At 46.7% G+C, this 26,177-nt stretch overlaps 1 protein-coding gene across 5 annotated transcripts in view; it reads left to right on the top strand.

Annotated features, from left to right (window-relative positions):
• The window catches only part of Itsn1 (intersectin 1), a 195,182-nt gene extending 178,023 nt beyond the window's left edge, over positions 1-17,159 (top strand). For all 5 annotated transcript variants that reach the window (XM_010608686.3, XM_010608684.3, XM_010608685.3 and 2 more), the window contains 7 exons: positions 3,733-3,900; positions 7,985-8,197; positions 9,212-9,333; positions 10,314-10,396; positions 10,698-10,781; positions 11,228-11,401; positions 12,733-17,159. In XM_010608686.3, coding sequence (XP_010606988.1) covers positions 3,733-3,900; positions 7,985-8,197; positions 9,212-9,333; positions 10,314-10,396; positions 10,698-10,781; positions 11,228-11,401; positions 12,733-12,881 — 993 coding nt within the window. In that variant the 3' untranslated portion in view covers positions 12,882-17,159. The remainder of the gene's footprint in view (positions 1-3,732; positions 3,901-7,984; positions 8,198-9,211; positions 9,334-10,313; positions 10,397-10,697; positions 10,782-11,227; positions 11,402-12,732) is intronic.
• Positions 17,160-26,177: the final 9,018 nt, after the last annotated feature.

Genomic DNA, 26,177 nt, shown 5'->3' with positions numbered 1-26,177 from the left:
TCCATACTTGCTGCTTAATTCACTGCTTCTCTTTACTTTGACCAAAGTTCATTTGCAAATTGAAGTTTGAAGAAAGCTTTAAAATGGGTTGTTTTATATCTAACCAATGAGGAGAAAAAACCAACATGAAGAGAATAGAGAGGCATGCATATTAATAAGGAAAATTTAAAAAAAACAAACTATCATTATTTGTAGAAGATGATTGCTGTCCCCCAAGGCACCTAGAATGAACTGAAAGCTAGCTGAGCTAAGAAGAGGGGTGAAAAAGCTGACAGGTCATAAGAAACGTATGAAAAACCACAAAAGCTCTAAGACTACCTTTTTGGGGTTTTCTTTTTTTTTCTTTTTTTTTTTTTTTTATACAGGGTCTCACTATGTAGTTGAGACTGACCTGGAACTCACAGCAATCCTCCTGCCTCAGCCTCCTGAGTGCTGGGATTACAGGTGTGCACCACCACGCCTGGCTAAGACTAAATACTTTTTATAACAGGTAGAGGAACTCTTAGTATGGCAGCAATACTTTAAAGGACTTGGAGTCACAAGAAACTAAAAGGAAACTTTTATTCTGTAGAGCAATCCAGATGTTCCATAAGGGTAGTAAACTCTGGTAGATCTGTACTCTGAAAATATTTTAAAAAATACAGGATAGGGCTGGGGATGTAGCTTAGTGGTATGGCGCCTGTCTGGCAAGCATAAGGTCCTGAGTTTGAACCCTAGTAGCAAAAACAAAAACAAAAAGCCAGGGAATAATTTCTGTTCTATATCTTAGCATGGAAAGGCATTCAGAAAGTGCTGCTGTGTGCAAACAAAACAAAACAGAACTCATGGAGCAATCCTACAATATGTTCCATTTTGCAAAAGGAGGGAAAAGCTTTACATGTAATCATTAAATACACTCATGTGCTGCTTAACTGGATACATTCCATGAAATGCGTTGTTAGTCGATTTTGTCATTGGACAGACATCATAGAGCAGGATCACAGAAACAAATATGGCTGCCGTGTCAACAGGCAATAGAGTCTGGAGACCAATACTGTATATTGGGTTGATCGTTGACTGAGACAGTCTCATGTCTCATGCGACTATAGACAGAGAACACTTAAAGGCACCGAAGGTAAGTAGCAGCACTTATCTCTGGTATGCAATAGGGAAGGAAACTGTCACATTTGTTCTGTGTACTTCTGTGACATTTAACTCTTTCATAACAAAGCTGTTTTAATGTAGTACTTGCTCTTGTAATCCCAGCACTCAGGAGGCTGAGGCAGGAGGATCACTGTGAGTTTGAGCCCAGACTGGGCTTCATAATGAGTTCCAGGTCAGTCTCGACTACATAGTGAGACCCTGTCTCAAACCCCCCCCAGAAAAAACAAAAAACAAAAAATATATACATACATACATATAGTACTTGCATAAATAGTTTTGTTAACAATTTCTGTTACAACAAGGACCTGAGTTCGATCCCTGGTACCCTGCCCCCCCAAAAAAAAATCCACAAAATAATTCTGTTACAAAATGTTGAGCAAACACAAGTGACAGACATAAACCTTGTAAACATAATTTTACCATTTATGAATAGGCACTGAAATATAGACAGATACAGATATCTGTATATCAATATGTGAAGCACTCTTATAATTGGAAAATTCAGACAGCCCAGTAGAAAAGTAGGTAAAATATATGACTGGACGCTGCTGAGCAGTGGGGTAGAGTAGTGGTAAAGAGCCGCTGTGTTGGAGCCAGGCTGCCTGGTTTGAATCTTGGTACCACCTCAGTGTACTCTTAGGCAACTTAGCCTCTCTGGGCCTCGGTTTCCTTGTCTGTACAGTAGACACACTAACAGTACCTACTGCACGGTGTTGGAGGAAATAACTGAGTTCATATATGTAAGTTGTATGGCTTATACTAAGAAATGTCTAACTGTTAGTTTCATCATTTAGTACATTGATGTGCATTAGATACATGTATGTGCTAAATGTATAGAAACTTCGAATGCACTGGTACTAAATAAAAGAAATGCATGAGAGAACACCTGGTTTTGGGCTTGCCAGATTGGCATGGATTGAAAAGGTTGCAGGTCTCCAGGTTCAATGGCAAGGATGCTGGTGTTAGGAAACTGGCCACAATCTGTTGGACAGCCATGTGTAGGTTAAACTACACACTCCCTTGGACTCCGCAACTCTACTGTAAACCTTTAGTCTAAGGAAATAATCAGAGAAACACTGGAAACAACATGCAGTTTCATAAGAGGAGAACTACTTAAAAGTATTGTGGTTCACCCTTACCATTCATCCTTACCTATAGAATCCTTAAAAATGATTGTCTGGATCCATGTGAAATAATATGCTGTAGAGGTGTGTGTATAATGGTAGTATGCCCCAATTTTTATTTTTAAAAAACCTCTCTTGTCTTTATCTATTTCTACCTATAATCTCCAGGTACAGTGCATTAACTAATATGTAGACAGACATTATCTGCAGACAGAGAACTCACAGGTGATTTTTAGGTGCTGTATAACTTTGTAAGTTTTCTAAATTTTGTGTATCGCACGACATTACTTCAGAATTATAAGAATCGATAAACCAACTGGGTGTGGTGTTACACGCCTGTAATCCCACTACTTGGGAGGCTGAGGCAAGAGGATTGCTGTGAGTTCAAGACCAGCCTGGGCTGCATAATGAGTTCCAGGTCAGTCTCAACTATGTAGTGAGACTCTGTCTCAAAAAGCCAAAAAAAAAAAAAATTGATAAACCTGTTTTTATTTAGGGCTAAAACAGGCAGAGTTCATACAAGCCAGCAGTGCAGGCTCCTGGTCTGGCCCAGGGGTCCTCAGACTTGGCTGTACACTAGCACTGGAAAGATGGCAGCTCTAGAAATCACGCCTGGATTATGATGTGGTCAGGATGAAGCTTCAGGATTGGTCAGAGAGATTCTAGCATGTAGTCAGGGCTGATCCAGAGGTTGAGGTTGTTGCTTGGAATTGACTGATGGCCACACAGGACTCAGAATGTGTGGATCAGATGTATTCCCCATTTGAGCACCTACAGAGTCCGCCATGTTGTGCAGTGCTTGTTTGTGGACAAGCACTGGCCAAGTACATCTTCAACATTCTGGTATATTGCACAGGTGGCTTAGGGACTTTCTTTGTTCTGGAACCAAGGGTGGAGACCATTTTTAGGGGCCTCAAAGTTCTTTGAGGGTCTCATGGCAGCTGCTGTCACTTATTTAGCATGTCCTCAGGGCCAGGTGTTTGGCAAAGTGCTTATTTGTATCGGGTCCTGTAGTTTCCCAAACAACATTATAAAGGAAGATCTCTTTACTTATCCCCTTTGAGGAAACTGAGACCCAGAGCCTTTATGTGACCAACTCAAATTACGGCTGGGGCCAGTCGGTGACAGCAGGGTGTTCGCAGGGGGGCGGGTCAGCATTTTGCAGGAAAGGTCACTCTGCTAGCCCTGGGATGCTCATGGGTGTGGAGCTGGGTGGAGGACTCAAGAACAGGATCATCCATTGCCTCCTGGTGGAACCTGAGCCCCCACTGAGCCCTTGAAGAAGATGGGTCCCCTGCAAAGCCACTCATGTCTTGAACCAGGACTGGCCATCACTCTCCGCGTCACTGCCTGGTGGTGCTTGAAGGGGTGGTTGCTCAGGCGGGCAGCGTTTAACAAAGGACAGTGGACCTAAGTCCAGACACAGTGCTCAACAAGGAGGCTGGTTGTTTTCTCTCATGTGTAGATCCTGGAGAACACGCCCGAAAACCACCCTGACCACAGTCACTTGAAGCACGCACTGGAAAAGGCGGAAGAGCTGTGCTCCCAGGTGAACGAGGGGGTGCGTGAGAAGGAGAACTCGGACCGGCTGGAGTGGATCCAAGCCCACGTGCAGTGTGAAGGCCTGTCTGAGGTAACGGCTCACAGGGCGGGACCTGGGCTGCCCCTGGTGGTCTCAGGAGCCAGCCTGGAAGGGAACATGAAAAAGCTTGAACCATCTTCTTCAGCCTCCAGCTTCCTAATTCCCTCTTTGGCAGCTTCTTATCTGTTCGTTAATCTATCCACCGAGGGTTCTTTTCTTTTCTTTCCAGTACCAGGGATCAACCTCAGGACCTTCGGCACCACTGAGCTATATCCCTGGCCTCCATCCATTGAATTTTTACTTCAGTCATGTTAGCTGACATTCTCAGCACTTCTGTTTATTTTCTCCGATCCCTGGGTTCTTTCTTGTGTCTTGTTTCTTGCTCAAATGCTCATGGTTCTCATTTATTTCTTAACACATTTAAAAATATTCCTGTATATTCCAGATTTGATGATAATTCCAATAACTAAGGTATAGGTCTTGTTAGTGTTTCATTTGTATTAGTATATTCATTTTCGGAAACTAGTACATGTACATACTGTATCTTAGTTATTTCTTCTAGCTCTTGCTAATCATGCATTATTTTTCGATGTGTATTGTGATTTCTTTTTCTCCCTTTCCTTTTCTCACTTTCTTTTGCTCTCTTTCTCTTTCTCTTTTTCCCTTGCTTCCTTCCTCCCTCCCTCCCTTCCTTTCCCTTCTCTTTCTTGAAAATCAAACCCAGGGCTTTGTGCTAACCAAGTGCTCTACCAGTGAGCTACATCTGTAACCCTTGTATTATGATTTTTTGCTATGTTCCTTGAAACTTTACCCGTGGGCATCTTTGCTGCCTGAAGTTGCATATTCCTAAGACGATTGCTGCCAGGATCGCCTTACATTCTATTTGGGGCGGGGGGTACCAGGGTTTGAACTCAGGACCTTGCATTTGTGAGGGAGGCATGGTGTCACTCAGCGAAATACCTGGCTTTTTAAATTTAATTTAATTTTTTATAAACACAGGGTCTCATTATGTAGTTCAGGCTAGCTCTGAATTTCCTACATAGCCTAAGCTGGCCTCAAACTTTCAGTGATCCTCCTGTATCAGCCACCCAAGTGCTGGGATTACAGGTTCCTCCATCACACCTGGACACCTTAAATTATATTTAGAGTGGATTGGGAGACCACACAATTGTATGGATTGCAGTTGTAAGCTTGTGTGAAAACTACCTGGTGGTCACAAATTCTCAGGGGCATATTTTCTTCTACCTACATCAAGGTCCAAAACAGAATTTTTTTTTCTTATCCCTTCTGAACTTGAGTTTACTTGTCATTCATCCTTTGGGTCTAGAATGTTCTTAATTTGCTTATATTTTTGCCAGCTTGTATTTAAAAAGTGATGGTCATATTTTATTCTCTCTCTCTCTCTCTCTCTCCCTCTCGCTTTTTTGGGTATCTAGTCCACCATAGTTCCAGAAATGGAAGTAGCTTCTTTGGCCTTTAACTCTCCTTTTGTCAGTTGATTTCTCCTTTACTTCCATTCCTTAGGCCTACTTTTCTCTCTGCTTCTTGTACACGTCATGTGTGCACAGACACACACACGCACACATGTGCATGCCATTCACTAGGTTGCCCAGGGAGGAAGTGGGTTGCTCACCCCTCTTCCTGTGGTGTCTTCCCTGTCACGAGCACCATAGGCAGCCACTACCTGAGCACACCTGTGTTGTTCTCCCCAGCCGCACATCCTGTCCACCTTCCAGCTCGCTGTCAGATAAGCAAAATTGTGGAAGCGGCCTTGTGGAATCCCAGGGGACAGCTGTGAGCTCCCGTTTTGGAGCCCCGGGTCAGCTTTTGGTTGCCTGGGTCACTTACTGACTCACATATTCATCCAATAAGCATTGAGTGAGTGTCCACCCGTCCACCATGAGTCAGTACTAAACCCCAAGGACGTGGAACAATAAGATGTGACCCTACAGTCAAAGAGCTGTGGTCCTGGAGGAAACTGGGAGTTAAACCAATTTTCCCCAAGTGTGAGGACTCACAAGGCGGAGCCAGGAGACCAGTGCATGATGAACAGGAAGGGACAGTTGTGTGGGCATTTGGGGAGGCACAGGAGAGAGTGGCCTGGACCTGGATGTGGAAGGAGAGTGATCTCCCTGGCTCCCTCTCTCTGGTGAGGAATCCTGGGCTGGGCATAGGAGAGGAGACACGTCCTACAAAGGTCACTGGTGGGAACGTGGAGGTGACGGGCCGTAAGGATTTAGAGCCATGGGGGCCTAGCAAGACCTGTGCATCCTGCATAGCAGCGTTGCCTGGCCCTGAAGACGGTGGACCTGCACAGCTCCTGCGTCTCCAGGCAGCAGTGCTGAGGGCCATCATGCACTTTAGAAAAGGAACCCACTGAGTCCGGCTGCTTCAGTCAGTGGCCTGGCCCTTCGTGCTAAGAGGTTAGGAGTACAATAAGTTGTTGTCATTTGATTTTTGAAGCTTCTATACTCTTTTTGAAACCACATAGTTATCCTTCATTGTCTGGTCTTTCCTAGCTCTTGTTCCCCATCTTGCTTTTGTCTTTGTGACATTCACAGGAATGGCAAAGGGATGGGTTGGCTTCGGTTGTCTGTCTCATAATCACAGTGTGGACCACGTGTGGCCCAGAGCTGGACACAGACCCATGGCTGAGTTTCACATAAATGTGGTCTCTTGCTCCTCACCTGAAGATAGGGGATGTAAAGACCATCCCCAGTTCATGGATAGTCCGTGCTACCCTGGCCGGCTGGGGGCCTTCAACTAAGTATGCGTGAAAAACGTCCTCCTGGTGACATCGGCTTCAGTGACATTTACCTCTTCTGGACTCATCTCCAAATGCCTTGAGCTTTCTCTTGGCAAGTGAGAAGGGCTAGGCTGCTCTGCAGGATCCTGTCAAGAGTGCAGTGTGAAGAATACTCTTTGAAGGCTCCTGTTAGGGTACCACCTTGAGGCTTTGGGGTTCTCCAGAGCCTCAGGGGGAGGTTAGAGGCCATCTTTCCTCTCTGGACCTGAGAATAGAGCAGAGTTCTCACTTTCTCTGTCACCTGTTGGTTTCTGGCCAGAATTGCCACTGAATCTTTCCATCACGCTGGAGGTGGACAGGTGACCACCAGCATCGTGTGGGTACCTGTGTTGTGAGCTCCATCACCCTTCACAGATACCCTCCTTAGAGCGGTCTGTAGGGCTCGCATCTTGGAGAGAAACTTGGCCTTGAAGCTGCTGGGCAGAACATCAGCTGGGGCAGGTGTGGGCTGTGGGCAGATGTGAGGCCTTCACACTTCCAGACACAGCGACGCCTCTCCCTGTGCACATCTGCTGACCAAATGCTATTTCCCCTGGTCTGAGCAGAGCATCTGCCTGGTGCGGTTTTGGCCTTGCCGTCCTTGCTCTCTTCCCTGCCGAGGTCCTTAGTCCATTCATCACCTGGGGTCTGAGGTCGATGATGGACACCAGGGAGCTGTTGAAGCCCTTTCTCATCACTCATAGCTGTCCCTAAGGATGGCTAAGTGGCAGCCAGAGAGCCATCCGTCTCTTTCATATTTCAGAATGAGTGAGCTGGGTGAGATTTAACGTGCGTGTCAGTGCTGTGTTTGGCTTTGAGGTGTCTGTCACCGGGCACTGCTGTGAGGGGCCTGGACTGTTGGAAAATAGCATTTGGCCAGTGGAGCGAGGGAAGGGGAGAGAGAGAGAGAGAGAGAGAGAGAGAGAGAGAGAGAGAGAGAGAGAGAAACCCCACAGGGCCTTCTCGTTGGAGCAGGCTCATACCCAGCCCATACCCGGCAGGTGGACACCGGGGTGGGAACTGGCAGGGAATCTTTCTTCCTGCTTCCCCATTTCCCCAGTAAGTAAAAGGGAGAGACTCACCTGTCGCGCCCTAAGACTCATGCAAGCCCCCAGGACTTTGGAAATTACAACCGAGACTCATCTTTACCCTTCGAATCTCTAGAACCACGACTCTTTGACTCCTTGGCTCCAGAAACCTCACAGGTGCCCTGGTCTTGTTGTGCCTAAGACACAGGTGTGTGCTGCCGCCGCCCGGTCTGGTTCTGATGGAGCCCATGCTCCAAAAACAAAACCAAACACGGTGACTGCCCTTCACGGTTCCTTCTTTGGGTCTTGTTTCCTTTCTCAGCAACTGGTGTTCAACTCCGTGACCAACTGCTTAGGGCCCCGCAAGTTTCTACACAGTGGGAAGCTCTACAAGGCCAAGAGCAACAAGGAGCTGTATGGCTTTCTTTTCAACGACTTCCTCCTCCTGACCCAGATCACAAAGCCCTTGGGGTCGTCCGGCACTGACAAAGTCTTCAGCCCCAAGTCCAACCTGCAGTATAAAATGTACAAAACGGTAAGTTCCGCTCGACACTACAATGACCTGGTGGGCCCGGGGAGGAAGGAGGGCCCCCAAAGAGTCAGAATTGTGGAGAGGAGACAGGAAATATCAGCTTCCCAGGACCGCTCTACCTTCCATCCTAAATCCGCCACCAAACTTTCCATGGAGTTTGGAGGATCTGTGTCCTCCCCTTTGTCAGCAAAGCCCAGTCAATGTGTGCAGGGTGTTTGGGGCTGAGTGTGGCTGTGCCTGTGTCTCTGTGCTGTGTTGTTTTTCTAAATGTGTCTGTGTGGAGGTGTTTTCAACTGAAGGCCTCACGAGCAACATTTTCACTCTGTTGAGAGGAAAATAATGATGTAGCTCTATCTATCTATATCTATCTATCTATCTATCGATCTATCTATCTATCTATAGAGAGAGACTCTTACTAGAGACTTCAGATAAGAACCCCTGGAGGGAATCACTTGGATGTGAAGCTGAGGGAAGGCATTTGCTGTTTAGAGTAGATGATAGGAAAAATAGATCTTATTTTGAAGGATTCAAAAAAATATCTGCAAGCCAGGAGTGGTGGTGCACACCTGTAATCCCAGCTCTCAGGAGGCTGAAGCAGGAGGATCCCTGTGAGTTTAAGACCAGCCTGGGCTACATAGTGAGTTCCAGGTCAGTCTCAACTACACAGTGAGACCCTGTCTCAGAAAAACCGAAAAAGAAAAAAAAAATCTGCAAAACAGAGGTGGAAGCACGCATGTATCATTTGTAACATATCAAAATCAAAATTAATATAACACCCTTATTCTGGTATAGTTTACAACACACACACACACACAAACCTATAGTCTGGTTCATACCCACAAATGCACACGAACATCCTCAGTCTAGGTGACTAGAACATGCACACAGATCCGTGGAAACGCGCGCGGGCAAAGGCGTACGTCTGCAGCTTAGTTTCCTGGGACGTGCGCCTTCGTGTGGTGTGAGCACGTCCACACCAGCATCGGTAGGTAATGTGTGTACACGATTACTTTCCAGCCGATTTTCCTAAATGAAGTTCTGGTGAAATTACCCACCGACCCCTCCGGAGACGAACCCATCTTCCACATTTCCCACATCGACAGAGTCTACACCCTCCGAGCAGAGAGCATCAACGAACGGTAAGCCTGGACCCCTCCCCAAGCGCAGGGCACCACTGAGCCCTGCCCTCTGCACAGCGTTGGGGAGAGCATCCTACTTTTTCCTAGGGCCTCGCACAAGTTGGACACATGACATCAATTTTTTTTTCAGAAAATGGATTGAAAACTAAGTTTGCTTCAGCATTATTTATTTATTTATTTTTTTTTTTGGTAAAGAAATTTTCAGCCTTGTTTGAGATCAGTGGAGCATCTCAGGCTTGCACGAGTGGCAGAAACCAGCAGGAAAGCGATGTGGGGTTCATAGGACCAACCACACCCACACCTGAACCCTCCTCGCCCGCTTGGGCCCCGTGGGACAGGCCTTCTGCATCCTTGGGGTGCGAGTCTCTTGCTTCATTCGGTCTTCAAGACTCTGCCCTGGAGCCAAATGAAACAGATCATTTTCTGAAGGGTGAGCTTGATAGGAGGCCAACAACATTCCTAAGAGTCTGTGTGCCAAGTAAGAAAATTGGCTAAAGTTACTGTGCATATGGCTCTGGGAAAAAAGAAGAAACCACCATGCCAAATTGCTTCCTGCAGTGTCCTTTGCTGCTTTGTGTGAAGTAGTTACCGATCTGGGGCGTTTTTTCCCCTTCCCTTGGGTGATTTCTCAGGACAGATCCTTCTGCCTTACCTTACTGAGTTGGGCAAATAGGTGATGCTTTTCCCTGCGGGAAGAAGAGGAGCCATGAGCTGTCACCTCCAGGACGGCATTCGTCATAGATTTTCTTCCACGAGGACACACATGCAGATCTTGAGGGCATCTGTAAAAATACCGCTTGTGGCCTTTTGAGTAGGGGAAAACTGTTAGCATCGTGTGATATAAAATCAAATTCTGAAATCTTTGTCATTAAAATCAAAACAAGCAAAGGAAACAGAGCTCTGGAAACAGAGTTTGAACAGGCCTGCAGTTTTTTTCTCCTGAGTTCTGTTTGGCAACATTCTGTCTTTTCCCTTCCAAGGACTGCCTGGGTGCAGAAAATCAAAGCTGCTTCTGAGCTCTACATAGAGACTGAGAAAAAGAAGCGAGAGAAAGCGTACCTTGGTAACGTACCATTCCGCAGCAGGGCCTGTGGTTCCTGCAGAGCTGGGAGAGGCATTTGCTTGGGCCCAGAATCCCTTGCACCTGGAAGGACAGGGGCCATGAGACGGGATGGAAGTGGGCGTAGGGTAATCCATACAGGAAGAGGGAGGGAGGGAGGGGGGCGCTAGGGAGCAAGAGTTAAGGAGAAGGGGAGAGAATCGCTTTGGAGTGGGAGCAGGTGCGCAGGACAGATTGTGAAGCACACCGGGATGGGAAAGGCATCCGATGTTAAAATGAAACATTTTTTTATGCCCCCCCCCAGTCCGTTCCCAAAGGGCAACAGGTATTGGAAGGCTGATGGTGAATGTTGTGGAAGGCATTGAGTTGAAGCCCTGTCGGTCACATGGTAAGGACCAAAGAAACCCCCTAGTAAGTGTTGGCACTGGAAGCCTTTTCTGCATGATCCACACCCCCAGGCAACTTTAAATCAAGTTAAATCAAGTGTGCTATTTCTGATCCTAAATTTCCTTCTGGAATGGGTTTTCCTAGTGCTTGTTAGGAAGCTAATGGTTTGGGTTTTTTTGTTTTGTTTTGTTATTTTGTTGTTGTTGTTTATCTTTCCCCTGGAAGAACAGTGTGATTCACAGCAGGTGCGATGTGCCCTAGGGCTAATGTGAGGAGAGAGGAAGGGTGGAGTTTAAGGGCCCCTAACCTGATTCTTTGCTCCGGGTTTGAGTGTGATGCTGAATTGTGGGAGTTCTTCCCCAGATTTTCCACTGTTTAAGCATCACAGTGGGAGGGGATCAAAACGAGGTGCCATTCCCACCTGGCAACGGCTTTTGTTCACTCTAGGAAAGAGCAACCCGTACTGCGAGGTGACCATGGGCTCCCAGTGCCACATCACCAAGACCATCCAGGACACTCTGAACCCCAAGTGGAATTCCAACTGCCAGTTCTTCATCAGAGACCTGGAGCAGGAAGTTCTCTGTATCACGGTGTTCGAGAGGGACCAGTTCTCACCGGACGGTGAGCAGAAGGCGGGCCCGCGGGGTGGCCGTCCCCTCCCTGTCACTCACCTTGCAGAGGTACAGGGTTCCTACCTGAGAGCTTGTGCCTACACTTCCTGCCTGAGAGACCAAGTTGGCCCAAGGCCAGGTGATGCTGGAGGCGCCTGAGAGGAGGTGGATAAAAGCATGCTTGGTCTCTAAAGCAAATTGCTCCAGCTGCTTTGACAAAGACCACAGTCACGTGTGTTCCCGAAAGCAGGTGGCTGCAAAGGCGGTCCGGCCAGCAGTCTCAGTGTAGTTCTTAAGTAGCCAATGCAGCTGGAATGTTAGCCCCCATGACGGGTGCAAAAGAACCACATGGTGTCCTTTGGGTGATATTTCTGGTGAGGCGAAGGGATGGAATTGTGTTAAGTACATCACTCCTTTGGCCGACTCATCCTTTCTGCTTCGAGCCTGGAAAGGGAAGCTCACTAGGCAATACATCCAAGAAATTATCCTCTTCAACCCAACACAAATCAGAAAGTAAGGGCCTGATGTCAGTATTATCTGTGCAAGGTTTCAGTGGCTCCACGTGGCTTTTTATCATTTAGTACTTTTTTTTTTTGTACCAAGGGTTGAACTCAGGACCTTGTGCTTGCGAGGCAGGTGAGGTGCCATTGATCTAAAGCCCCGGCCCTTCATTTGGTACTTTTTACATGAATCATCTCATGTGAGTTATGTGCAATTGATTTGCCCAAAGTCGGTCTCGTGGCTGGTTACAAGGCAGAGCATGGCCAGCGTGGTCAGTGCTTTTAAGCACTATGTGTTATTGTCAACTTCTATTCTGACAGGTGAAGAAGGTTTGGAGTGAGATTGTTTCCTTAAATTGTTTAATAATATTTTTTAAATGGACACATAGTAATTATGGGTTACCATGGTGCATTTCGACACAAGTATACAACATTGAATGATGAGATCAAGTAATTGTGTTTGTTTTGTTTTGTTTTGTTTTTTTTGTACCCGGGATCAAACTCCGGTCCTTGCGCTTATGAGGCAGGCAGTGGAACCACTGAGCTAAATCCCAGCCTGAGATCAAGTAATTGGCATATCCATCATCTCAGACATTTATCATTTCTTTGTGGTGGAAACAGTCAAAATAGTCTTTTACTCTCTCTTTTTAAATAATGAAATATCGCCACACCTTGACATCTCCCACTGGGGAAAAGTTGGAGATCCTAGTATGGGTCATTCTTACATTAGAGATCAGAGAAGGGAGAGTATAACAGTTCATTAGAAATCCCCGGTATGGCAGATACGGGCCTCAAGGACAAGGGATTCCTTCTGAACAGGGTCTGTCTGTTCTCCTTTCAGATTTTTTGGGTCGGACAGAAATCCGAGTGGCTGACATCAAGAAAGACCAGGGCTCCAAGGGGCCGGTTACAAAGTGTCTCCTGCTCCATGAGGTCCCCACCGGAGAGATTGTTGTCCGCCTGGACCTGCAGTTGTTTGATGAGCCCTAAGAAGTGGCCGAGGAGGAGGAGCTCAGTGGATTTCCAGCCTGAGGCTGTGCGTGCTTTCTGGAAATTGGGTTTCTTTTTTAAGAAACTGCCTCTTGGTGTTGAGCCAGAGCAATGGGACAGCAAAGACAGGCCGCTCAAATCTTCTAGAAATAATTCTTGACAATCCTGCCCCCTCAAACAATCTCGCATTTTATGAAACAAAACTGTTTTCCTTTGTCCTCACTGCAGGTCCTTTCAAGGCTTGTTCTAGGACATGTGAAATCCTGTAACTCTCTTCTGGGTTCACTTGGGAGCCTGGCTTGTCACTGGGCTTGAGGTGTGGGGCTGGTTACTATGAAAAAGATTTATAAATGCAATGTCTGTGTTTTTGGAAAACTCACGTAACCTTTCTATTTCTCTTCTCTACCAGTCCCTTAGTAGACTCCTTGACCTATAGTGCCGCTGGTATATTTAGAAACAATTATGATGGAACTGTTGCTTTGAAATCTCACTCTCCCACAGGGAAGCGCTGCCCAGGATCTGATGGTGTGGGGTGACAGTCTCCTAGGCAGGCACCAGTTTAGCTCTTTGAAGAACTGGTCCCTGGAAGGTTCTAGCATGTGAGCTGTTATAGGGATTTCATTTCCCTCTGGGCTTTGTATTAATATATGTCAATGAAAACACGCAGTGTGCCATTGGACGACTCCTTTCTGATTCCCAGGATGCTTTGGAGACAGCCATGGAAGCTCGTATCTACAAAGTTATGCTCCGTGCAGGTCCCCGGGAAGGCAGCATTGTCACGTCCCTGGGTCCTGGTTGCCAGCCGTTGTTGAAAAATGTTCTTTTGGCTTGGAGACCCTGTGATGTGCTGTGACAAAAGTCATGGCAGGTGAGCAGCTCTGAGTCTGTTTTGGGCTCAGATGCGCTGGATCCCAACTGCTCTGGGAAATTTCAGCAGCTGGTGCTGAGCCAACCCTAGGCTGGCTTTGCTAGGTTCCCAAAAAAGTGGTGTCTTGGGTCCCTAAGGTTTGAAAAGGAAAACTGACAAGCTGGAGGTGAGGTGGGATATGTGAAGGAAAATCATGGGGTGGGGAGAGCCCCTAGGGGCACAGGAGCCCCACAGAACTGGGAAGAAAGATCTAAGAGCCTACAATTCTCCTGGTACAGACCAACCTCTCGGTAATGGAAATATGTGTGCTTGTTGCCAGAATCAGGAGTGGATGACCATGTACCAAGCTGTTTGGCTTGATTGCTTTGGTTTTCCCCTTGAATGCCAGGAGACAGACTAGTTAATCAAATGATAACTTGATCTATCCATGGGAAGTGTGGACCATATTTTGTTTGCATGTTAATGTTCTCATAATTCCAATTAGTAGAGGTTGTGAAATGTTCCTTGCACGTTCTCTCGGTACAGGAGTCTAGCCTTCCTGTGTTAGACAGCGTTCTCTTCGACTGTAGGTGCCTAGATTGAATTAAGAAGTGTTTTCTAAGATAGTGCCAGCACAGGGTCAGAGTACCCTTGTCTCTGCAAACCAATGTGTAGCATTACAACTTCCCCCAAGAGCCCTGTCCTATTTCAAGCAATTTTAAACAAGTGTGCATTGGAAAAGGGCCACACAAAGTTTACATTTCATACTTTTAAGGAACACTTTATTATTTATTTATTGACGATAGGGTAGAATTTTGTATCAAGAACAACAGACATAGTATTTTTTTTTAAATAAGCCGATGACCTCTTTAGTTAGAAACTTTCAACTGAACTCGGTTAAGGACCGAGTTCGACTTCAGGCATGCTTTTGTTTACCACTTCCCAGCAGAAAACGTGGTTAAAATACTTTAAGTTTATATTTTTGACATTGTTAAGAAACTTTTAAATTAAATCTATAAATAGATGTGTAATTCATGCTTTCCTGTTTCTGTAACCAAGAGTTTGTTCAGTGTACTTATGGAGGACATGTTACCCTAGTAGGAAACAAAAAGTATTAAATGTGTAAGTGGGGTAGTGTTGGGCAACCATCCGAGTCCCTTTCTTTCTGTTCTCCGTTTTCTTCCTTTACTGACTTTATTTTCGTGTTCATGTTGGACATCGCTGTTCCTATAGGGGAGGGTGTGGTTCTAGGACAAACATCTTCAAACCTTGTAGGTTTCGGGTCACTTGCCGAAAGGGTCCTGTTATTGGAATTAATGTAGCATGAAAATGCAGCGTATGAGTTGTTTTCCCCAGATGACTCTTCTGAGCATCTTTGAGATGCTCCTGAGTGTAGCGAGTTCTGGATCAGTGCTCCTGTATTTACTGGGGTACTTTGTGACGTGTCTGATCGTACCTACAGATGAGCTGGCCGGGCCCTCACACCCAGCTGATGAGTCGTGCTGGGGAGAGAGGCGCATGGGTGGTGCCTGAGGTCTCAGGCCCCTGGCCCTCTATTCCTTCACCTCTACCATTTCAACCTTATGGGCTACATTTAATACAGATGAAAAGCCCTTGCCAATAAGAAGTCTGACTCCTTGCTCTTCGCTTTCCAAATACAGGGTTTCTCTAGGCTATGCCTCTTGGTGTCTTGAATCCAGCCTTTTAGACGCTTTTGTGAATGTCCTTCTTCTGAGCCATACTGCTAGTTTCTCCTGCTTACTCTGAGCTCCTCTTACCCAAGAAAGGCCATTCCTGGTGGCGATGCTCTGATCCTCAGTCATCCCTGAGAATTATCCCAGAGGACAGGAGCCCTTGGGCTGGACCTTCATTAGTCCGTGTCTGAGTCCCTCTGCAGCACAGCAAGGCTTCCGTGGTGGATGTTTCCTTTCCTAGCAGGTAGATTGATAACATTGTCTCCAGGTCTTCTGTGATCACAAGAGCCTGGAGACTTCTGGGGCTCATTTAGACCCAGGCCTGGCCTAACTCCCAAGCAGGACCTTTGTAGACGAGGCTCATCGGAAATGTTCAAGAAACTGGGGCAAGGGTTCCTGGTCTACTATTTGGATTATGTTTCTGTCTTCTGCTAGCAGAGGAGAAAACTCTGTTTTCTAAGAACTTTATATGGGTGAGAGGGTATTTTTTTCTTCTTTGCTTTTTGAACAAAAACATGGCTTAGGTACTATATGAAAGTACTTTATCTGATAGAGTTGACTTGAACTTAATTGGAAAAAAAATCCCATCAGATAATGGGTGAATTGACCACTTATTCTATGTCTTATCTTGGTGAATCAGTACCAACAAGAGTCCTCAAGGGTATGTCCAGGGATCCAGGGGGTGCAGAAGGATAACTGCATGTTTATCTTCCAAGGATGATAGCAGGTCCTCCCAGCCATTGCTCCAGGAGTTGGTAGCGGGGAGAGCACAAAGCCAATGACCATACACAGTGAGAATGTTCTAGAATCTGACAGGGCTGGATACCAAGGGAGAAATAGACAAGGCACCTCTGGCTTTGTTTGAAAGGTGAAAGAAAGTCTTAGATTGTCTTTTAGAATTGGTGCATACCTTGTGTGAGGAGAAAACAACTATCTCTGCTCCAACTTGCCAATCTCTACTTGGTTGGGCCTTTTTGATTCATAGGAAGAAAGTTTGTGTGTAACAGGTTTAGGAATTTCCATGAACGATAGGAGGAGCGATCTTTCAATTTGTGTTGATCTCTATTCTGCCTTCTCTTTGAGGGATGAGATGGGCTTTAGAACTGACACCAGCGCTTTGACAAGGACGTCTTTAGACACAAAGGGATTATTTCAGGCTTGAGACTGTGTGAGATTAGCAATGGGTTTGCTTGCTCTAGATATATTTGCTTGGCAAGCGTAGAGAATCTTATACAGAAAGCAAGGAGATTAAAAAACAAATGAGCTGGATGCTTTTGTTGTGCCTATATGTATAAGAGGTTTAGCTCCTACAGGCTGCAGCATAGCAGTAGCCCCAGAACCTGGTGCAGTGAAGCCCTCAGACCGTGCGATCCCAGTCACCTGAAGGGGCATTTATTTGGTTAAAATTAATACCTCTTCTTTGCACCCTGGCATGCTGCAGTGCCGCTGGGCACTTCCCCTTAGTGTTAGGGATGCCTGGGTCAGCTGCCAGGACTCACCTGGGAGTGCCTTGTGCCATGTTTTGTCGGGGTTACTCAGTATTTTGTAAATATATTTGGGATGTTCATCCTCCATTTCCCTGGAGTGGCCCAGTGAAACCAAATTCTTGTGTTTCTCTACATTTCTGATTCATTGGCTCCAACGACGCACGAAGGTGGATTTCTCAGAAGCCGTTTCCTTCCTTCTTTCCTTCCTTCCTTCCTCCCCTCCTCTTCTCCTGTCCCTCCCTCTCTTCCTTCCTCCTTTCTTCTCCCTTCCTTTCTTTCTTTCTTCTCCTCACACTCCCACTCTGTCTTCCCTCCCCTCCCTCCTTCTCCCTCTCCCTCTCTATCTCCCTCTTCTTCTCCTCCTTGCTGTTGAGCAGCTCCCTGTGGCTCTTTGGCCTCCTTGGTCCTAAGGCTTAAGAAGGGCCAGGGGAGAGCTGCAGGGGAGGCCACGGATCACAGCCCTAGGCCCATTTGCAGCCCCGGACACACCCATGTGCCAGCCGGTTCTGTCCACATGACTGCTCACTGCTGTCTGTGTCACCATAGCTTGTACCCCAGCTGTGGCAGCCCCTGGAGCCAGCAGCAGCTTTCTGGAGAGACTAGTTCCCATGATCCTTTGGGTGTTGTGACGGCATTTTGAATAGTCTTAATGTTGCCCAGTGAGGGGTAGTCAAAGAATAATGAAGATTTCTTGTTCTTGGGTCTGCTGTGAGGGAAGCAAGTGGCTGATTTAAGTATGAAATCCCCTCTCCAGATTCCTCCTAATGAATAAAGTTCCAGCAGTCATTTATTTGAGCCGGAGGAAAGGAAAGTTCTAGAACCTGTGTCCTCTCCTTTCATTGTATCTGATCTCTGTGTTTGTGGTCATCAGGCTCAATGACGGTGCATAACTTTACATCTCTAGGAGCCAGAAACAAATCCATTCCTGAGAAGCAGGGAAAACACAGCTCCCATGGAAGGTGGAACACAAGCTAACAGCTCTCTGACTTGGGAGCAGGAAATCCTAGATGCTGACATACTGGGCAGTCTTATCTCTGGGCTGGCATCTTACAGTAACAGGGTCAGCCACACCAACAGTGCTGTTCCTTCCGGGGAGTCCTTACCACGGTCTAGATCCCCATCCCGGTACCAGGGAGCAGCAGGAGGGGCTTTCCTTTATGGATTGCAGGCCTAATTGTGATTCTGATTTTAAAGTCATTTACATAAACATTTGTATCCACCTCCAAATTACGTCAGTTCCACACAGACACAATCAGCTCCTCTATTAAAAGCAACCCGCTCTCACCTGGGCCTTGGGGAACCAAGAAATGCTCGTGTACTAATTTTTTCTATGCTGTGTGTGTTCTCATATTTCGGGGTAAATCTGCCCTTATGGTGTTGTCATTGTGTTTTGTGAGGTTTTTTTTTTTTTCATACGGGGAATTGAACTCAGGGACTCGCGCTTGCCAGGCAGACACTGTGCCGCTGAGCTATGTTCCCGGCCCTGTGAGTTATTTTAATAGGATTCTATTCTATTTTATTTACCAGAAATATTCTATCCTTTGATGAGTGTAGTTTGGTATCAAAGCCCATTCAGAAAAACTGTTCAGGAGTGGGTTTATATGATCAGCCTTGAGAAAAAAATCCAGCATTCTTCTGATAGTTCCTGAGAACCAGTATTTTGGTACTGATATTGCCTGTGCCCAAGGTTTCCTTTTATGCAGTGGTAGGGATTCTTGTTTTCTTCTTCTGGGACTCTGCTTTTACACTTTCATCATTTAAAAGGCTAACATTCCTCTGTTTCTACAACTACATTCCTTCGTCTTGCTCTTAATTTCTAGTTTCATTTCCTCCTGTTTCTGTGTGAAAACTGGAGTAGGGACTTCGGGTGAACTGGAGCCAAAGGCAGGGCGGTGGCTTTGGTTGACCGGCAGCAGCTGCTTTTCTGTCAAGGGTCCCTGCTAGACATTTGCTGGTCCCACCGGCCAGTCCTAAGGCGCTGGCTCCCCCTACTGCAGCTCTTGGGTGTTGCTCTGTGTCCAGAGCAGAAGGAACTCGCTAGTGCTTAAGTAGGCAGGACGACTGACCCAGGGCCAAGACGTGGGCCTGGCTGAGCAGAGATCTCGGCGGCGGGTGGGGGAGGCAGTTAGCAGCAGGCCCAGGGCCAGAACCTAGCACTCTGGGGTGCCTTGGGAGACCCGGCTGTTCCCAGCTGCAGGGATCGGGCTGCCCTGAGGTCCTCTCACCTTTCCTGTGTCTGCTTTTGTGGGTGCTCTGTGCACCTTCACTGGCTGCCCATCGGGGAGGTATCCTCCATTGCTGGGTGGGCTTTAGGGCAGGCCAGCTGGGGTGGGCCCCTCTCCCCATCAAAGGTTCTGGAAATCAGGGCCTCTCTACTTGGTTGGATGGCAGGGTTTGATTTCTGTCGTTTTCAATGGTGGGGATGCAGCCACTTCTAAGGGTGTGTGTGTGTGTGTGTGTGTGTGTGTGTGTGTGTGTGTGTGTGTTGGGGGTGCTTGTATATGGATGTGTGTTTGTGCACCTGAGGACAGGGCATGGCTATGTGGACTGAAGGGGCAGACAGGAAACACGTTGCTCCAAACCTCCCTGGGGCACACTCAGGGCAGCCAGCACATAATCTGTGGGCCACGTGCACAAGGAAAACTCAAAGCCCCTTGTTCCAAAGGGTTGAGAATTTCAAGATGGTGAGAGCAGAGCCTTAAGCAGAACTGGGGCCCTTCTGAGTGTGGGGCCACCCTGTATTTCCAGATGGTCTGGAAGCAGGTAGGGCCTCGTCGTCTTTTTCCTTGGAAATTCTCCCTGGCAGGCTGTGCAAAGCTGGGCTGATACGCTTTTCAAAACTTCTGCTTTTATTTCCTAAAAGCATAAATGGTCTGGACCAATTAGAGGACGCAGAAGCTGGGCTCTGAAGAGGCACCTCAAAGCCAGAGGGAGTTGTCACCCACAGTGACTGGAGCGGGTCACTGGGGGTGACGCTGGATACCAAGCACCTTTGAACCTCAACCACTGAACTCACTACCTTGAAATAGAACCTTTTCCTTGTCGTTAGTCATTCCCTGGAGCTTTTCTCTCCATTCTTGGTGGGACAAACTCTGCTGTCAAAGAGAAGCTGGGAGGGTCCTACAAGTGCTCAGTGTCTCTTCCCAGTGGCTGGGACCTTGTTTCTCCCTGGGGAAGGGGTCGTATGGAGCCAGCGTCTTCCAGCTGGACTCTCTCTGTGGGATGTTTGGCTTTTAGATAGGGTGGTGTTGGCAGAGAGGAAAGACCCCTGCTGTGTGTGGACCCGTGTGTTCTAGAAGACCATGGCACCAGGGTGGCTTGGATGACCGTGTATTTGACCCTCCTACCTGTGCGCTTGTTGCTTTTACAAGTTTGTGCTTTCGCTGGGCTGGATGCTCCCAAAACCTTTGTGGTCCCACTTGGTCTTGCAAACGTAGTGCCGTTTCTACACACATAGAGCAGAAATTACTTACTGCATTTCCTAATTCTTCCTGGGATTATGTTTGCCAAGTGAAAACTTTCACAGAAGGTGGAGCAGACATTACAAGTCCGTCTTGTGTGGATTTGACTCATCTTGAAGGAAACAGCAAATTATAGCTTTGTTTCCACACGTTGCACAATCTTCCAAACTATGTACATTTCACACTGCATAAAGCCTTTTGTAGAGGAATTTAATTAATATTGTATTAGATTGAGTTTTATTAAATGAATATTTTGAGATACTATAAATCAATATCCTTAAAATGGTGTCTGCTAAATAGTCACTGTGGCAGAAAGTAGACGTTCTAGCAAGATCCTTGCTGAGGATGCTTAGTTTTAGACCTGCGCTAAGAGCATATATTGCCAATAACACAATACCTTTGAAGCGTGGGAGCAGCCTTGGACTTTCCCTGCTGCAGCACAAGCTGGCTGCCCTCTCACCCCTGGGGTGTTGCCTCAGCTCCATCAGCCCTCCCTGCTCATGTATACAGGTGGTGAACATGTGTGTAAATACACATGTACCAATGAGAAACTGCCCCATAATGTCCCATGTGTGATAATCAGCTCACGGCTTCCAGTTTTCTGCATTTTGTGCTGTTTCTGGCTAAGAAAAATGCAGAGTTCCACGACATGAAGGTTGTGGAAAAAAAAAAAAAAGGTTGGGCTCTTTACAAGCTTAGTTGTGAAATCTCTGCTATATGTTTGTGGAAATGAGCATGGTTAAATGTATATACGGTATGTAAGGCTATGCTGCTACGTGTCGCTTAAACTTACGTAGATTGTGTAGTCCAAAATATTTGTTACTGTAAAATGTGATTTGTCATTGAGAGATTATTTTTCTGTATGTATATGAGAGTATTTTAGGAATCTAATTTAAGTACATAAAATTATAGAAAAAAAATTTAAACCTATTCCAGGAGTAGAAAAAACTTAATCAGATTAACTGGGTTCAACCTGACGAAATTTCTTACATTAAAAAAAAAAAATACAGATTGTATATGCTTAGAAATTCAAAGGAGTTAGGTTTTTATCCTGCAGGGAATATGAATTTCATATTCAGGAAATGGGTGGTAATGTGTTAAAGTGGAGTATCCTGTAGCCATGACTTGGGGTGAGACCTCCACATTTCATTAAAAATTGATTCATACAGGGCTGGGGATTTAGCTCAGCGGTTCTGCTGCCTGCTTCACAATCACAAGGTCCTGAGTTTGATCCCTGGTACCAAAACAAAGATAAAAACTGATTCATACAGATAACGTATTTTGAAGGGCTGTGTGTTCATGAAGGACAAGAGACCCGAGAGTCTGCCTGCTATCGGGCCCATGTGCCGCAAAAGCTTCCTTGGACTCTAGTGGATTGGTCAGGAATCTGGGGTGACTCTGTCCCACCAGAGTTCAGGGACCTTCTGGGAGGCCTCATCCTGACTGACAGCCCACCCTTTCCACTTATGGATGGACTCAGTGCTCCCTCCTCTCCTTTAGTGCTTGCATCTTCCATGAGACATCCTGGTACGCCTCCACCTTCTCTAACCCTGCACAGCCAAGTGGGAGGTGGGAGGGTTTCTGGGCTATGGCAAAACAGCTCATATAGGGCAGCTTCCTGGCTGCTCCAGCCCGTGTCTCTGGTGGAGACCCAAGGAACAAGAGCTTCTCTTCTTACCCCTCATACCTTCTCCAGAAAAGTATCAGCAGTCCAGGCTGCTTCAGGGGCACAGGTTTTCTCTGTGTGGCCACCAGAGATGTCCCTGCAGGTGACCCAGAGAGAGTTGCATTGAACTGTGTCTAAAGCCCAGAGAGTTGCATTCAGATGCAGTTGCAGGAGGTGGGGACCTGGGTCCCCATTGAGCAAACCAGAAATGCTCTGTGATGAGAAGGCATGGAGATTCGGGGCCAGTAAACATCGACCACTGTAGAAAGCTGAGGACCAATGGTTTGAAAGGACTTACTCAAGTACGAGCATTAGGTTTTCAAGATTTCCTCTTACTGCCTCCTATCAACAGTCTTATCTGTAGGCCCGACACTGTTAACCGCTGGAGTCCTATGATTTGGGCAGCTTCTTGGAATCTGTTGGAGAACTGTGTAAGGGGTCTGTAACTACCTTTACTCCCAAAGATGGAGCCATTCAGAGAGCTCTTCATTCAAGTATAGCCTGGGAAGGCCATTTGAGGCCAGCGACAGACCTAGCGAGCTCTGGTCCCTTCACCCAACAGGCCCTGATGCAGCTCCCCCAGGATGATGGCCTCTCATCGGGTTGTCAGTAGGGCTGGCTGGAGGTGGGCCTGAGTCAGCCAGTCTTCTGTCTCCTGGGCCCTCACTGTGCTAAGTCTGCGGACAAAAGCCAGAACACAGGGCTGTACCCAGCAGTGCTGGCAAGCCCTCTGTCAGCATTTGCCTGCTTGAGAAAGAATGTAGTCAACTGAGCCACTTGTGATTGCATGAGGACCTTGTATTCCCGCTGGCGAGCAGGCCGTGGTGCCGGTGGCATGTCGCGCCCCTCCCAGTGCTCCCAGGGGTAGGGCCAGGCCACTCTGATGGATGTCCTGTTGGGTGTAATATACTTCTGTTGCCAAATAACAGTACGGTGTCATTTTCCATAGAAGGGAGACTATATTGTCTGCTATGTAATGTTAATGGAGTTCTAAAAAATAACTAGACTTTATTATAAATTGTAGAATTATGTATTTGTCTAAGGGTTAACAAAGCAGGGCCAAGAATATTAGGTTTTATTATTTGTTTAAAAGAAGCTGAGGTTGGTTTGCTGTCTGAGTGTTCCTTTGGTACCTTATTATGTTGTGAAATGTTAAATTTCATCTCTTAGATTATGGTAACTAAACTTTTTTTTTTTTTTAAACCAGTAGCAACACCAGTTAAAATGGCTATTTCTGTGCATTTTGAACCTAAAAAGAACAATCTCTTCAAAACAATTCCTTGGTCACTTTGACCTGTACGGTTTAAATCCACACAGTTCATGAATAAAATGAGAAAAGGCAACCGTACTACAGTGGATTATTTTGGTTTCTTTTTGTCTCCCCTCCTTGTTGAGCATAGGAAGTCAGTGGCCCTGCAAATGCTGGCCTCTTTGTATTTCCTTTTCCCACAGACAAGGCTGAATTTGTGCAAGGAAAATTATACCAAAAAAAAAAAAAAATCTAGAAAGCAAAACAAACCAACAATCCTTTCAACTCTCCTACGCCTTCTTCAGATAAATGTTAGCACCAAGTGGAAATATACTGCCCTGTGCCAAGTGTTTAATCTGAGAATAACAGAAATTCTGTGTTGTGAAGCATGAGAAATGATGTAAACAGCCAGGGGGAGACAGAAGACTAAGACTGTCTTCCAAAGATGTTCTGAAGGGTCACCCCTGATTTCTATAAAGTTTCTAGCACAAACAGCTTTACAGTTCCAAACGTTTGTCCTTTACCTCTGGGTACCATTAGCAAACCCAACACTGAACTCCATTTTTATACCATTTTCTTTTGTTCTTGTTTCAAGGCAATCAATCCTATTTCATCATTGATTTAACTGGTAATAAATCCTGTACATTTTCTAGGCTGCTTGGATATGAGTTGAGTTGTGATAGCACATTTTAAAAACATTGACTGACAAATAGACCTTAATGAGTACATTTTTTTTTTTGGTACCTGGGATTGAACTCAGGACCCTGCACCTGTGAGGCAGGTGGCGGTGCCACTGAGTTTAATCGCCAGCCCTAGTACATTCATTTTTGATAAAGCGTATGCCTCTTGCTTGTTATTTGAAATTTTAAAACTACATTAGAGCTGGGAACAGACTGGTGGTAGAGGGACAGTGGCAAAGCCCCTGCCAGCATATGCAAGGCCCTGGGTTCAATCCCCAGGACTGTAAAAAAATGTTTTTGGATGCACTTCACGTTGTAATTTTTCTGCATGTGCAGGCAGGCCTCTGTGTATTTGACATTTGCTCCTATTTAACAGCTAACAGGCATCCAGCACATCCCATACACAAGACAATATTCAGTCACATAATTTATGAATGACCTCACACGCACTGCCTTCTCTTAAATCAACTTGCCCCAGAGGTCCACAGCTTTACTGTAAAGGTCTGGATAGTGTGGCATCACCTGACATCCTAATTTACTCTTAATTCGTTTAAATAATCCCAACTACTACGTTTTGTTTTTAAAATGTGCATGATAAAAAATGCTGTGTAGGCTGGACTCTGGGTTAATCTGATGGTCTTGTGGAGGGATAGTTGAAGGATTTCATCATTTCCTGTTTCATGTGCTTCAAAAGGAAGGTGACTTTCTGAAGGATTTGGGAACCCACAAGAGTTCCCCTAAAGTGGCGCGTGCATTAGCTGTCCCACGTCTCTAGGAGCCCCGTGGCTTGAGCATGGGAAGCGAGTTAGGAGGAATATGGATCTAGGGAAAGCTGGAGTAGGGAGACAAAGCTCGGCTGTGGAGACAGAGCCCACGGAAGCGGGAGGCAGTGCAGGTTTGCTTCTCTGACCACCCAGGGCGTCAGCAGTGGCTTTGCAGGGGATGTGCCTTTGCCCTACCAGCTTCTGTCTTCCACCGCCAGAGCAGGGGACCCACCCAGAGGGAGCCGGGGTGCTTGCTGCAGGTGAAGGCAATTCAGGCACGGCGACACTGTTCCTCCTCTTCCCTGTGGCAGGGGGCTGCAAGCGGGCATGGTCAGTGGCGCCTCTAGTGTGGTCCTGTGCACCTTCCAAGTCAGGAGAATGGTTATGAGCTAACCAGCAGCACCTGCTTCTCTGGCTCCTGAGAGCACTAGGTGCTTAGCCATCCTGCTACGCTTTCTTGTAGGTGGTTTACTAGGACACATGCAGTCAGGCCAGGCCAATAGCGGGGCAGAGGCACCCTGGTCCCAGCACTTGTGTGCAGGGAGCAGCCTTAGGCCATGCCAGTACTGTTAAGACCTCCTAGGTAGCACAGTCCTCCTGCTTCTGCCCTACCAGCAATGCTGTGTTTCTCCCAAAATAGTCAGTTCTCTTGCTCAGTGCCACTCTGGAAGGCAAGGGTAGGCTGACTGGGGCTCGCATTTTTGATCTCTAGTTTTCAAGGCTGATGATCTTCTGGCTAGGTCTTACTTTTGAGAAAAGGGGTACCTGCAGTCGATGTATTGGCTGAACACTCCCGAAGGTGACCAAGAAATGGGTACTAGGACTGCTGCCTAGGGAACTCCATTTTCTCTGGCAGTGAAGATGGGAAAGATCTGACTGGGGGGCTGGTTTTGGCTAACAGGAGCATTTAGGGGCCAAGTGGGAAGGGCACTGGACTCACCTAAGGCGACTCATGGTGCTAGACGTGGAGAACAAGCGAGATGTGGCGTGGAGGCCAAGCCCTCGGCTTGCCCGCTGGCAGCCTGGCACATCACCCTCAGCAAATCCCCAGAGCTCCCCCATCTCCTGCTCATTGGTAGTGTGGGTGATGTCTGTCCCACCTGTATCACAGATTAAGCTGAAGTAAATGCACAAAACATGGCCTGAGAGCTAGGGAGCACCCATAATTCAGAGCAGTTCTGGAGGGTGGGGCCTCCCTGGAGGACCACGGAACAAGAGTCACCCAATGGTGGATCAGGGACCCTGAGTTCTTGGCCACCCTGGAAGACACAGGACCTGTTGAGTGACTTTGTGTCGGTGCTGTGTTTAATCAATTAATTCCTAGCAATCATCTCTGCAAGCCAAATTCTCTAGCCAAAGGGGTTTAATCTTCTAGTGGGGGACACCAGAAGATATGAGAAAAAGACTCCCTGCACTCCCCTTTTAAAGACAGTAAACACAACACAGTG

Source organism: Fukomys damarensis, unplaced genomic scaffold (assembly GCF_012274545.1).
Source record: "Fukomys damarensis isolate Sample0158 unplaced genomic scaffold, DMR_v1.0_HiC HiC_scaffold_24, whole genome shotgun sequence".
Classification (NCBI taxonomy): domain Eukaryota; kingdom Metazoa; phylum Chordata; class Mammalia; order Rodentia; family Bathyergidae; genus Fukomys; species Fukomys damarensis.
This window is presented reverse-complemented; position numbering and strand designations above follow the sequence as displayed.